Here is a 14,785-nt window from a genome sequence, read left to right on the forward strand (position 1 = left end):
GTACTATTTTACCTACAGACCCAAAACTTGGTAGAATGGTTGTGGACGAACTGAAGTGCATGTACAACAACTATAAAGATATTTGCCAAACTCAAATGACTGGAAAATGTAACCATTTCGTTGTAAAGTTACACTTGCGCAATGTCGCGCAAAATTCATCAATGACATGGACGCATTCATCCATGGGAAATGCCCAGGGTATGCCTGTAATTGCTGTATCTAAGTTACTGATTGTCTAAAGTTGAATAAGGTATACTATGTCATTCGAATTACCCAACAAGTCGCGTAAGGCGAAATTACTACATTTAGTCAAGCTGTGGAACTCACAGAGTGAAACTGAACGTAGTCCGCCGCTAGTGCAAAAGGCAGTGAAAGTGACGAGCCTGTTTGGCGCGGTAGCGGTTGCGCTGTGCTTCATAGCACGCTTTACTGTACCTCTCTTCGTTTTAACTTTCTGAGCGTATCCAAACATATCATATCTATATGTTTTTGGAATCAAGAACCGACAAGGAATAAGATGAAATGTTTTTAAATTGATTTCGAAAATTTAATTTTGATCATAATTTTTATATTTTTAATTTTCAGAGCTTGTTTTTAATCCAAATATAACATATTTATATGTTTTTGGAATCAGGAAATGACGAAAAATAAGATGAACGTAAATTTGGATCGTTTTATAAAAATATTTTATTTTTTTACAATTTTCAGATTTTTAATGACCAAAGTCATTAATTAATTGTTACGCCACCAAGCTGAAATGCAATACCGAAGTCCGGCCTTTGTCGAAAATTGCTTGGCCAAAATTTCAATCAATTTGATTGAAAAATGAGGGTGTGACAGTGCCGCCTCAACTTTTACAAAAAGCCGGATATGACGTCATCAAAGACATTTATCGAAAAAATGAAAAAAAACATCCGGGGATATCATTCCCAGAAACTCTCATGTAAAATTTCATAAAGATCGGTTGAGTAGTTTAGTCTGAATCGCTCTACACACACACACGCACAGACAGACAGACACACACACACACATACACCACGACCCCCCGCGGGTTAGGGGGAGTCCCATATTGGTTGGGACTAGAAAGAATTTACCCGATGCTACCCAGCATGTCGTAAGAGGCGACTAACGGTTCTGTTTCTTCTCTTCTTTTGTCTTATTTCTGCCTTACCAGTCCTTTCACCTATATTTCCTTCCAAGAAAACTCTGCCTACTATTCCCTGCAGTTTTCCAATTCTTTTCTTGTTGTCTTATTTCTACCTGACTGGATCATCACCTTTATTTCACGTACCAAAAGTCTTCTTTTCCACATCCTTATTTCTCTGCACCCCGCATGTCGTATGAGGCGCCTAACGGATTCTGTTTCTCCTTTAACCCTTGTTAAGTGGTTCTTGTATAGAATATAGTCAATGTTTGTAAAGATTTTAGTCAAGCAGTATGTAAGAAATGTTTAGTCCTTTGTACTGGAAACTTGCATTCTCCCAGGAAGGTCATATATTGTACTACGTTGCAAGCCCCTGGAGTAATTTTTTGATTAGTGCTTTTGTGAACAAGAAACACTTAACAAGTGGCTCTATCCCATCTCCCCTCTTTCCCCTATCCCATCTCCCCCTTTCCCTCGTCGCGATATAACCTTCGTGGTTGAAAACGACGTAAAACACCAAATAAATAAAGAAAGAAAGAAAGACATACACCACGACCCTCGTCTCGATTCCCCCTCTATGTTAAAACATTTAGTCAAAACTTGACTAAATGTAAAAAGTAACAATCTGGAGGGCTTAAATCGGGTTAGTTTGGCTACCGCTCAATTTCAAACCTTGTACTGTTGAGTCGATCCCCGAATTTGGCAACTTTATTTGAAATTGCACAAAAGTCAAACCATTTGATCTACAGAGTTGTCACTTTGTGGAAGGGTCATGCATAGGCGAAAGTTTATGTCCCTTAAATGTGATACAGTCAAATCAAATCAAATCAAATCAAATTTTATTTTACGAGGGTTGTGGCATAAGCAATATAAACGAGCTTCTTTTCAACCAGCCCTCGCCCAGAGAGGGACTATTCTAATCTTGAATACATATATATATATACATACGTAAAACAATTACAAAAGATAAGCAAGGCAGAGAAACAATTCACATGACTATATACACGTTGTAGGCTATACATACATTCTTGCGTTATGAAACACTGATGCTTTATGGACAGATATGATCAATATGAAAATAATCAGAACGAAGTCTTCCATCACTGTGACTTTTCGTAATTTGACATTAAATGTAATGAGAGGTGTTTTTTGAAAGTATTGAGACTTGTTGGGACTCGAACTGATTCCGGGAGAGAATTCCACAAAACGCTGCCAGAATAAGCTAAACTTGATTTAAAGAGATCTATCCGCGGAATGGGGACGTTGAATTTTCGGCTTGGATACTGTGTAGAAGTTATTAAGGCCAGAAATACAGTCAACAGATGTAGAAGTTATTAACATTTTGGGGGGTTGCATTTTTGGGGGTCACCCTGTATAAAGCATTTGCTTTTCTTGTTGACTTTTTTCTCACTAATTCACATTTCTTCTTTAATTTCTGCCAACAGAGGAACTATGCTGGACTTCAGCCGACCCAGTGGACCACGGAACTTAGCAAACCTGAGAAGTTTTCCCAGGAACTGGATGCACACATGCTGAAATGCTTTGGTCTTTTCTCTTTCTCCCTGTTGCCATCAGTAGAATTTGTCGTTGTTGTTATCATGGTGGGTGGGATGGTGGTTTGAATTGGTACTGCTAACTCTTGGGGTGAAGGCTGCTGCAGTGCTGCTACTGCTGCTATGTGCGTGTGTGTGTGTGTGTGTGTGTCTGTGTGTGTGTGTGTGCGCGTGCGTATGTATGGATTGATTGGTTGGTTGATTGATTGATTGATTGATTGATTGGTTGGTTGGTTGGTTGTTCGGTTGGTTAGTTGGTTGGATGATGTGGTTGGTTGGTTTGTTTGTTTGTCTTCTTTGTATTTATTGTTTTGCTCAACCAAACCTCCATGATTATGTTGCAGTGTTCGTGCTGTGCATGTATACCAATGAGGTGATTCAGTTCCTTGCCAACACTAAGAAGCGGGGCTATTTCGAGACCGGCAGAGTCTACATCGCTGTCGACTTTCTCTCCTACTTAAACGAAGACTTTACAGGTACAAACATCTGCCACAGTTCATTTTCATTTCTGTATTTACTTTATGATTTATTCCATTCGGATCGCTTAATTCCTCCCAGTGGACAGCTCACAGCAACTAGAGTCGCGCTACCAAGGTGCTGGTACTTTTGCCAGAATGACCGAGGTCTTTTACGTACCACGGCGGTGACATGTGGGTGGAGTGTGGCTGCCTTCTGCGAGTCTTCGCCTAATGTTGACGGTGGGGTATTCCATGTCAGACTGGAAACTGTGGCCTTAATGGCCCTGTGTTCGACCAATCGAGCTGCCAGAACTCTCCTCCTTCCTTCCTTCCTTCCTCTTGGTTCGCGCTGGAACACGAAATTGTGTTGGTGATTAGTCTGTGTGATGGCGGCTTCTTCTTCTCTCAGCCTTATAATGAACAGATCAGTCAGCAAATTTATCGCTTTCAAGCATAAATGCCATATTGTCTCCTCCTCTTTCTCCTCTTCTTCCTCCTCCTCATCATCTTCATCATGATCATGATCATCATGGTCGTCATCGTCATCGTCGTCGTCGTCATCATTATCAATATGACGGGCGCGCAGCTTAGTTGTAAGGATGACGGCCTTCCGTGTGGAATGTTCGAGGTTCGAATCCCGGCTGCGCCTGGTGGGTTAAGGATGACGATTTGTGTGACTTTTGTTCAGACCTGCTAGTACCTTAATCTTCCGCCATCGTGTACATGCAATCACAAGACCAAGTGCGCACGAGAAAAGATCCTGTAATCCATGTCAAGAGTTCGGTAGGTTATAGAAACACAAAAACGTCCAACAGGCATCCTTGGGAATCGGAGTATGAGTGCCAAAATGGCGGGGTTGGGGGAGGGCGGCCTTACACGTGAAAGCCAACTCGTGCCTATGAGTCAATTAAGGAGTTGCAGCCCACGAACGCAGACGTTCATCAAAATAATCATCATCATCATCATCACCTTCACCACCATCATCATCATCATCACCATCATCATCATCACCTCCACCATCATTATCACCATCATCATCATCATTGTCACCTATGTCATTCGACGTCCATGAATCACTGCCCCATCAGGTCTTCTAGACATCACCCTGGACGCCAACCAGGACTTGGAGCCCTTTGTGAACTTCTTCTCCGAGATCAGTTGCCTGGACAACGATTGCATCACAGTAGAAGAACTACACCAGCGCAATATCACCCGGACGAAGGTTCTGAAGCTGTGCAACGACCCTGTTCAATTGTATAGCTTGTGCTGCGAGGTTGATATGGACTTCTTTTATATTATACATTATATTAGTTGAGAGAATAGCATGTGCTGCAAGGTTGACATGGACATCGTTATATATGTTACAGGAAATTCTCAAAACCAGGAAATTTACAAAATCCCTGAACATTTCAATAAGTTTGTAAATTTCCTGTTTCACTCAGGCACTTTACAAATTTCCTAAAAATTCTAGGAAATTTGTACATTTCCTGACTTTAGCATCCAACTTTTTGGAAAATTCTTTGGGACGATTACAATTTTACCTCATTCTTTTACTCCTTTCTCCTGTTCAGCAATGTGCTTATTGGAAGCACACATGCCAAATGCAAATGATCAGAGGTACCGTAATTGTTAATTACGTGAGATAAAATGACAAAAACTTGCTGCAAATGATTCAAATGATGACGTGTTTCAACGCTATTATCACACAACAGCCAGTTTATTTTGATTTTTCCCAGGTCTGTTTCTTCGTAAGTAAGTTGACGTGAAGGTTTAAAATGTATAATATACACACAAAGGTGTGAATCAAGTTATTTCATAATCGTCATGCAGTCAGTGTGTGCAGAAGCAGTTCTTTGGAAATCAGTGGATAGCGAGTCTAAAAATAATACTGTGAGTGATGACCGTTTTGATGGTTTTTCTGTGGCACATTAACACGAGTATACATAATTAGGAAGGGTCGGAGCTGAAGGGGCGTGTCATCAGACACACGTTCTTAGAACAACAGAGAAGAAACCAATACCAAAGACGCCAAAGGTCTACTTTTTTTTAGCTATATATCACTCATCTCCGAAAAAACAACAGCCCTGAAATAAAGTGTTTTCAGTACAATTTACCCGCTAACGATCTCATCAAAACAGTTTGGCTTATCGTCTTAGATCTGACCAGGCTTTTACTCGGGGTAAGACCATTCCTTCAATTTGTCTCATGCCAAAACACAGCACCCTGGCTGCTTTTCGCGGTGAGTTTAATTGTTTTTGTGACTACATTTCAAATGGTTTTTTTTTTTATTATTATTTTTTCTTTTCCAAACAAGACAACATAAGACAGGTCAAAACAGTCCACATAGGGTAACGAAAGTAGCAAATATCCAATTGAAACCATCTCAACCATATCACTTACACACACGCATATAAACAGACAATACAAAAAAGATAAGGAGAAAAGAGAGAGGAAGAAAGAAGAGTGACAGAAGAGAATAGGGATCAGGGAAAGAAGAGAAAGAGGATAGCGAGCGGTGACCAGGCTTTATTTTGAAATTGAGAAAGTCGACCCCAACGTGTATGGTATTAGGCGAATTAGGCAAATTTCCACTAGATGTCCTCGTAAAAAATAGAATATTTAGTTTTTGGTTCAAATTGGTGGATTGTAATAATAGTAATAAGTTTTCAAATGTATTGTACCGTTTTTTGCATCGCCTCTATGTAAATAACATATATGAAGCACCCTATTTAAAACATGTTGAAACAACTTTAAATGCTCTTGGTCTTAGTGGTTTTTGGCATGACCAGTTTAATTTACGATGTTCTGAAAAATGGTTTAAATTGAAAACGTTGCAATGCCTAAAAGATCAATATATACAATCGTGGTTTTCAGAATTAAATGAAAAAGAAACTTGTTTGAATTATAGATTGTTTAAAGATACATTTATATTTGAAAATTATTTGAACATTTTACCCAATAACCTAGCACTCTCTTTTTTACGTTTTAGAACATTAAATCATAAATTACCAATACAGAAAGGCCGAATGTTAAATATACCACATAACGAAAGAATATGTGTTAAATGCCAGTCTGGAGAACTCGGGGATGAATTTCATTATATATTTCAGTGTCATTTTTTTGAAAATGTGAGGAAAAGGTTTTTACCATTGTATTTTCGTAGAAATTCAAATGCAGTCAAATTTAAACATTTATTTGAATTAACAAAGAAACGAAAGTTATTGAATTTAATATATTTTATTAAGAGTATTTTGAAAGAGTTCTGATTATTTGATCACGTGGGTTTTTTTTATTGAAATAAAAACAAACACAGAAACATATACATTCCTGTAAAAAAAAGTATGATTACAATTATTTTGTTATGAATTAAGCTTGATTCATTTTCGGTTAATTAGAAGTGTTGTGTCTCATTAATACATATATCTTTTTTGTCGTGTTTATTGCAATTTTTATTTTATTCATGTAACCCTAGGGGTTTTTGAAATAAATATTGACTTGACTTGACTTACAGTAAAAAAAAAAAATAAAAAAAAAAATCAAAAAAATCATTCAAACGCATGCCTCTACAGACTCCAGTTTCTGTTGAAAGAAGTTAACTCATTGTTAACCAATGCATTGTGCTTCTCTGCCAAAAATCTTTGTTTTAGAGTTAAAACAAGAACCTGAAAATGGGGGCAGGTCGCACGTATTTTAGATGTATAAATGTGGTATTTTGCGATTAGAAGGAACAAATCAAAGGTTTTGTCCGTCACACAGTTTGTTTGGTAGCCACAGATAATAAGTTGCTTATACAGTCTAACATTAGTACAATGTACAAAATTGTCTCGCATCCACTGGAGAAAATCATTCCAAAAAGCCTGTGTTTTTGTACAGTCCCAAAAAAGATGTTCTAGCGTTTCCTCCTGCTGTCCGCAGAAAGTACAAATAGGAGATTCAACAATTTTTCTCAGATGCAAAAAACGCTGGGTGGGTATAATTCTATATACGTCCTCAGTTGTTCTTTTAATTTTTTTAGAAAAACCTTATTGACATCTACATTACAGTTCAGTGCAGCTGACCACTTTTCAATACATTTCAGAGGATCAGTACTCTTAATCAAATATCCATAGACATGTTTAGAACCACCACTGGCCAAGCACTGCCAAACACATGGGTCACTTACCAAAAAGTTATCACAAAAGTCAATTTCTAGCTTACATTGATACTTCTTAACAGCCCGTACTATTCCTTGATATAACAAAAAATTAACAGTCACATTTGGGTATTTTCTGCTAAATTCATCATAGGTCAAAAATCCATCTTCCTTCAGCAAGTGACCAACAGAAACAATACCACATTGTGCCCAGCTTCTAAGAAACAACACCTTCTTGTCTCTGCATATATTGATATTATAAAAAAGACATTCAGATACAAAGTCATGAAAAGAAGATGGAATACATTTGTTACACACTTTTTTATAATGTTTAAAAACATCAACCCAAAAAGGATTAACAATTCTTTGCATCAGTACATTTGCAAACTCGCCCCCACGTTGTTTCACAACTCGGACAGCAGGACATAATGCATAGAGAATTTGTGTAATTTTTCCATCATCATGTAAAACTTTCATTAGCCAGGTTATCTTCAATGACGATAGAAAAACTCTCACATTAACCATTTTAAGTCCCCCCTCTTCGTATGCCTGATACATAGAGGTTCTTTTAATTTTGTCAATTTTCCCGTCCCAAACAAAATTAAACAGTAGTTTCTGTAGATTAGCTAGAAAATCCTCATCTGGGTCCGGCAAATTCATAAATAGGTAGGTAAGTTTGGACAATGCCAAAGTCTTAATGACTGTTATTTTTCCGAAAGGGGTTAAATTCCTTCTGGACCACGAGTTGAAAATTCTCTTAATCTCCACAAACTTGTTTTCATAGTTTATTGGAACAATTTCCTCGATGTTTGTCGAAAACCAGATACCCAAAACTCTGAAAACAGTGGGATTCCAAACAAAGTTGTACTCTGGCATAAACTTAACATTAGAATTTTTAGAGGCTCCTATCCACACTGCTGACGACTTGTCATAGTTAATAACTAGACCTGACAAAGAAGCAAACGTCTGCAATGTTTCTACACATGCACAAAAAGAATCTTTGGTACCATCAAGAAAAAAGGTAGTGTCATCAGCATATTGTGACAATAAAATTTCTACATCAAAAAAATTCAGTCCCTTGATTTTTGGATTCTGACGCATCATTATTGCCATAATTTCGGCACAAATTAGAAAAATATAAGGAGACAAAGGGTCCCCTTGACGGGTTCCTCTCTCCAGGTTAAACCACTCTGAATATTGTCCGTTTACTGCTACACATGATTTACTATTTCTGTAAAAAGTTAATATCCATTTTTTTTATATCATTTCCGAAGTTAAATTTATTCAGTGCTTTTTGTATAAACGACCATGCAATGCTATCGAAAGCTTTTTCAAAGTCTACCATTAACAGAAGGCCATCAGCTTGTCGTTCATTAGCATAAATAATAGAATCATAGAGTAAACGAATATTTTCGCCTATATTCCTACCTTGCATAAACCCTTTTTGATCTTCATGAATTATGGTTGGGAGAACACGTTTCAGCCTTTCAGCAATGCAGGTGGAAGCTATTTTGTAGACAATATTTAAAAGAGTAATAGGACGCCAATTTTTTAGAAACCTTTTATCTTTCCCTTCTTTGGGTATACAGGTGATCACACCTTGACGTTGTGTTACCGACATTTCCCCTTTTCTAAAACCTTCATTAATTGAACGAAGCAAGAAAGCACCTAGATCAATAAAGAAAAATTAAAAAAATTCTGCTGAATATCCATCCGATCCGGGGCTTTTATCGTTTTTAAGTTGTTTTACTGCTTTGTCATTGACTAATTCTTCTTTACAAATAATACCTTCAAGTCCATCACGTTCTTCATCAGTCAAAACAGGATGTTCTAAGTTATTAGGAATGTCTTCATTCGTTATATTATGTTCCCTTGAAGCATACAACTGTGCATAGAAGGATTTAACTTCTTTAGTAATCTCATCACTGTCACATAAAAGTTCGCCATTGTCCTTTTCAATAAAACACATAGCCTTTTTGACAAAGTTTCTTTTTTCAAGACTACAGAAATATTTAGAATTTTTTTTCACCATCTGCAATCCATTTTGCTCTTGATCTAACAATCAACCCGTCTACTTTTTTCTGTCTTAACTGAAACAACTCTTGCCGCTTCTGTTCCAAAATAATTACATTCTCATCATTTAGATTACTTTCTAAAACCTTAATCTCATCCATCAGATCAGTCTCCCTTCTGCAATTTTCTCTCTTTTTCTGCGCTGCAAACGACATAGTTTTACTTCTTATCTCTAAAAGTAACATTTCGAAAAATAGTTGATCGTCAATAGTTAACTGTAACTCCTCATCATCAATCTCTGCAATGTTAACTGTATCATACACAAGAACAGCATACTGCTTTTTAACCTCTAAAATACATTCCTTAATTAAGCGAACATACTCAATATCTTTTAATAAACCATTATTAAATTTCCAAAAGGATCTATGCCTTTTAACAACATCAGTTTTAAAACTCAGAGATACAACAGAATGATCTGAGCAATATCCAGGTGAGATATTAACATCATCCACAACAAGACCAAGTTGTTCAGAGACAGCAAAATAATCAAGCCGGCTTCTCTGTGTGCTATTAGTTCTTCTCCAAGTATACTTTCTCACATCACCATGAATAGCTCTAAAAATGTCAACAACATCATGCTGTTCAAAAACATCAGTTATTTCTTTTCTACTCCTATTTCTATACACATTGCTTGGATTGCTAGAGTCCAGTTTTGGATTCAAAGGAACATTCCAATCTCCCCCCATTACTATCAGTTCATTATCTAACAAAATAACACTGTTAAACAGATCAAGAAAAAACTCAGGATGATCTCCACCACTGGGACCATAGACATTCACCACTGTCATGCGTTTATTTATAGAGAATATTTATAGAAAAAACAAAAAGCAAAGACAGTATACTCCTGCACTCACATAAAAAAAATAAAGCATACACGCTATGTAATGCACTTCTGCAAACACAACCCTGTAATAGATTAAACCAGCAGTCAGCGTACAAACACACACATGAATGATTTGACCTAGTAAACAAATAATGTGTAAACTTGCACTCACACAGATCTGAAAAAACAAACAAGTCAAATATACTTTCACAAGTACAGCACTGCAACAGAAATAAACCATGATCAGAGTGTACATGCACACCAAAATATTCAGACCTGGACAACAAGTAATGTAGACATTTGCCCATATGCTCTAAGGAAAAGTCACACCTGCCATACACACATTCACAGAAACAAGCCTGCAACAGAAGTAAGCCTTGATAAAGAGACAAAAGCACACCAAAATAAGCAGACATAATAAGTGGGTCAGGTACACATTTGCACTTACACAGATCAAATAAACCAAACAAGTTGTATACACCATCACAAACATAACCCTGCAACAGAAGTACACCATGGTAAAGATAAGCAAACAAAAGCACACACACATATCCAGGCATAAATGACATGTCAGGTACACATTTGCACCTACACAAATCAAAAATAGCAAACAAGTCATGCACACACCCACTAACATAAGCCTGCAGCAGCTTTGGGCAACAATCAGCATACCAATGGCAGTATTCACATAGATAGGCAGATATGCATGCACATGCAGCAAACATATATTGAACACACTTGCACTTACACAAATATGGTAAAACATTTAACCACACACAAACATCTCCATGAAGTAGATGTAATCCACAGTCAGGATATAAATGCACGCATGAATATTCAAATACAGGAGACATGTCATGTACACACTTACTAGCAGAGTGTAAAAACAAATTCATGCACAAGACCCCAATCAGAAATTCGGCAATCAAATCCATCTTCTGAACATGCGGGGAGAAAGAATCAACATAAAAGGCGGAATATACACATAACAACAGTTAAGTAACACACATGTAGGCCTAACTTGGTCGCACCTGGGGCCAGTTTCATAAGATAGCAGTGAACCGACTGACAATCGATCGACTGCCCAGTCGATGGACTGTGGTTGATCGCCGGGTCACCGAAAAGCGCGTTTCATGAGCGAATCCCCGTCACCCGCGGACAACCGCAGTCGACCGACAGTACAGTAATCCGAATGGCCAAGTCGAGGGCTAAATTTAGCAACATTACCATTTCCGTTTGCTCATTCGCACGTGAAAATGACCGATTTCGAAGAAAAAACAAGTCTCGGCCCGCTCAAAATAACAATGACCGAGACTTTCAGTAATTCCTTCGCGTGACGTCTAACCCTCTTACGCCATAATGTGACGTCTTCAAGACATAACCCTGACTTGTCTCCTGGATTACTGCGTCATGATAGATCATTTCGAAGAACAATCACAAGGTTTGGCTCACAATCCAAAAAAGTGTGAGCATTCTGCCATTGACTGTGCGGATAATTACATTTATTTTCGGTTTACCGCAGTAAGCCGAACACAGTGTTGGGGGGAGAGCATCACCGTGTTTGGCCGACTTCCGGTGAGACGACCCGCAGTCGGCCGACTGAAATTTTTTTCGTGAAACCCGATAACGTCGGATTACTGTGGTTCTCTCGGAAAACTGCAGTTGGTCGACTGTGTTTCTGGCTTATGAAACTGGCCCCTGGTCACCATAGAGAAAAAGGAAAATATAAGAAGCCAATACAGTGACAGAAAGAGGCACAATGACAGTGACAGAAAGAGGGAAAAGAGAGAATGGCAGGAGAAAACAGCTGACAGACACAAACACAGGGACATGTAAAACACATGGAGAAAAAAGAACATACTTTCTGGATAGAGCTATCACACCTCCATCTTGAAAAATCGTGCAAATCCGTAAACAGACACATTATGTAACACACACAAAAAACAGCTTCATTGTAAATCCAACGTTCCGCGGCCGAGCACAAAGTGAAACTGACAAGCTGAATGCAGCGAAAGTTTATCATTGGCTAAGACTGTCACATGGTATGAATGTTTACATACACGCTGCGTAACACGCTTCAGCACACGTTTGTGATCAATTGTCCTGTTTGTCTGGTGTTTTGTCTTTGCTTCCTTGTTTTGCACTGTCTGATTGTTTCTTTTGTTCAATTTCTTTCTTTTTACGTTGCTGGAAACGGCGCTGGGCTGGAGTAGAAGCAGCGGCTGGGTCATTCTCAGGGATGGGAGGAAGTCTGCTCAGGTCTGCTACACGTTCAACACGGTGGACTGCGCCGGCCGCGTCTTTAGCGAAGATGGAACCCTCTGAGGTCCAGGCCTCACGGGTGCCAGGGTGATCGAGCGTGCACTGGAAGAGGGTGTACTTTGATTTGGTGAGGTCTTCGACGATGACGACTTTCGGCTGCACATTCTTGAGGAGTTTTCTGTTCTGAATAACATCACGCTTGTTTTTTCGTGAAACGAATTTCACAATGATAGGCCTGTTGAGACCTGCCTTTCGTTTGCCCACACGGTGTGCTGCCTCAATGTGCCATGGTTTGATGTTGGTCAGCTTCAGTTTGTCATGGAAAACTTTCAGAACTTTTTCTTCACCCGTCTCAGCATGGTCAGAGGGCTCTTCAATGTACAGTAGTTTGACATTGTTTCTGCGAGAATATTGTTCGTTTGCCTCTGCCCGATCGAAAGCAAGTTTAGCGTAGTACTGGGCCTCGTGTAACTGTCTCTCTGTGTCTTCTTGCTTTTTCTCACACGCTTTGAGCTGCTTCTTCACATTGTCATTGTCTTGCTTTAGATCAAACACCTCTCCCTCCAGTTTTTCCACATTGAGTGCCAAGCTGTCAAATTTACGATTCACGCTCTTCAGGTCTTTTCTTACAGCCAGCAGTACTGACATAAGATCCTTGTTTGAACATTCTCCCACCTCCATATGTCACTGTCACAACTCTCAAGACCGGTACCACTCACTGTATTCAAGTCGTCGTCCTCACCACCCGATGCTGTCATACTGTCACTCACATCATTATTTTTCCGGAGAAAAGAGTCTACAATTGAAAGCTGAGACAACTGCGAATTTATCACTTTCTGTTTTTTCTGTCGCTTCGGTGGCTTGGGCGTAGAAGTAGACTGAGTGGTAGATAGGCCTATGTCACCTTCACCACCAGTGTCAGCTTTGCGTCGCTTCACTGATGCAGACCGGCTACGGTGCATGGCGGATCACTCACACATAACACATCACGCATTGACAAGGTTCGTGTCTTACAGGAAAAGTACGATAAAATTCACATATTCACGTCACATTTTTAGTAGGAGGATTACGACAGCCCAGAGGACTATCAGTCCATGTTACTAGAGCCCTAAACGACTTGAAATAGACGTTTTTACACGTAGATGTTGAGAGCTCACAAAAAGACGTCCTCTCTACATGGGCCCGGAAGTGACGCTCTCACATTTCAAATGTTACTTGTTGCATTTACACACTTCATTCATTAAATCAATTACCTCTGTGCACAGGTAGCACTTAGACTGTTTGTTTTTTTGGTATGTGACAGAATGGGGGGATGTTCTTATTTTACGACCGGCACGGTTGGCCTAGTGGTAAGGCGTCCGCCCCGTGATCGGGAGGTCGTGGGTTCGAACTCCGGCCGGGTCATACATAAGACTTTAAAATTGGCAATCTAGTGGCTGGCGTCTGGCATTATGGGGTTAGTGCTAGGACTGGTTGGTCCGGTGTCAGAATAATGTGACTGGGTGAGACATGAAGCCTGTGCTGCGACTTCTGTCTTGTGTGTGGCGCACGTTATATGTCAAAGCAGCACGGCCCTGATATGGCACTTCGTGGTCGGCTGGGCGTTAAGCAAACAAACAATCTTATTTTACGTATATACTGTGGCAGTTCTCCTAATTCTACAGCTTACTACGTTATTATTTCTAAGCTAATTGCCGGCGAGAACTATTAAAAGTTGTGAAGAGGAACAGAGAGAGATAATTTGCCTATATGTTTCTCTCTGCCCAGCGTTGCAGACTAATGCATGCAGTTGATGTTATTTTTATGTGATGTTACCTCGCGTTGTGTTTTCTCAATTTCCCAGTGCAATGCAAATCTAATCCTAGTCTACTGCTAACTCTTCGCTTTTTCTAAGATTCCGGCTTGACTGGTCAATAACTAATTCTACACAACTGAACAAGAACTCAATCAACTTGAACGTCAGACACAAAGGGAGTCCACACTTCGATTGTATAATTCCAAACAACAGTTTATTTTACCAAAAGGTCAAGTGACCAGCATAAAATCGTATGTCAAATACAAACTACATGTTATACAAAATTCACATTTCCGGCACACGCTTTCATTCAGTTAAAAGGTTATTTAAAAAGACGCCTAATCTCCCAACCCGCGATACTAACTACGAGGAGGTTTTGCAGTCCGATGCCTAGCTAGCTATGGCTTTGATCCAGTACAGGATATGTTTGTTCCCTAACTAACTAAAGTTTGGGTGGATAAAATTCCGAAAGGGATGCTACTTGTTTTATTGGTTACAAACGGAAGAACGGTTCTTTCCTCACCAGGCTAAGAATTTATTACAAG

At 39.1% G+C, this 14,785-nt stretch overlaps 1 protein-coding gene across 1 annotated transcript in view; it reads left to right on the plus strand.

Annotated features, from left to right (window-relative positions):
- The window catches only part of LOC138946588 (atrial natriuretic peptide receptor 1-like), a 157,132-nt gene that overhangs the window by 30,708 nt on the left and 111,639 nt on the right, over positions 1-14,785 (plus strand). The window contains exons 3-5 of the mRNA XM_070318034.1: positions 2,590-2,689; positions 3,042-3,173; positions 4,244-4,428. Of these exons, the coding sequence (XP_070174135.1) occupies positions 2,590-2,689; positions 3,042-3,173; positions 4,244-4,428 (417 nt within the window). The remainder of the gene's footprint in view (positions 1-2,589; positions 2,690-3,041; positions 3,174-4,243; positions 4,429-14,785) is intronic.

Source organism: Littorina saxatilis, linkage group LG14 (genome assembly GCF_037325665.1).
Source record: "Littorina saxatilis isolate snail1 linkage group LG14, US_GU_Lsax_2.0, whole genome shotgun sequence".
Classification (NCBI taxonomy): domain Eukaryota; kingdom Metazoa; phylum Mollusca; class Gastropoda; order Littorinimorpha; family Littorinidae; genus Littorina; species Littorina saxatilis.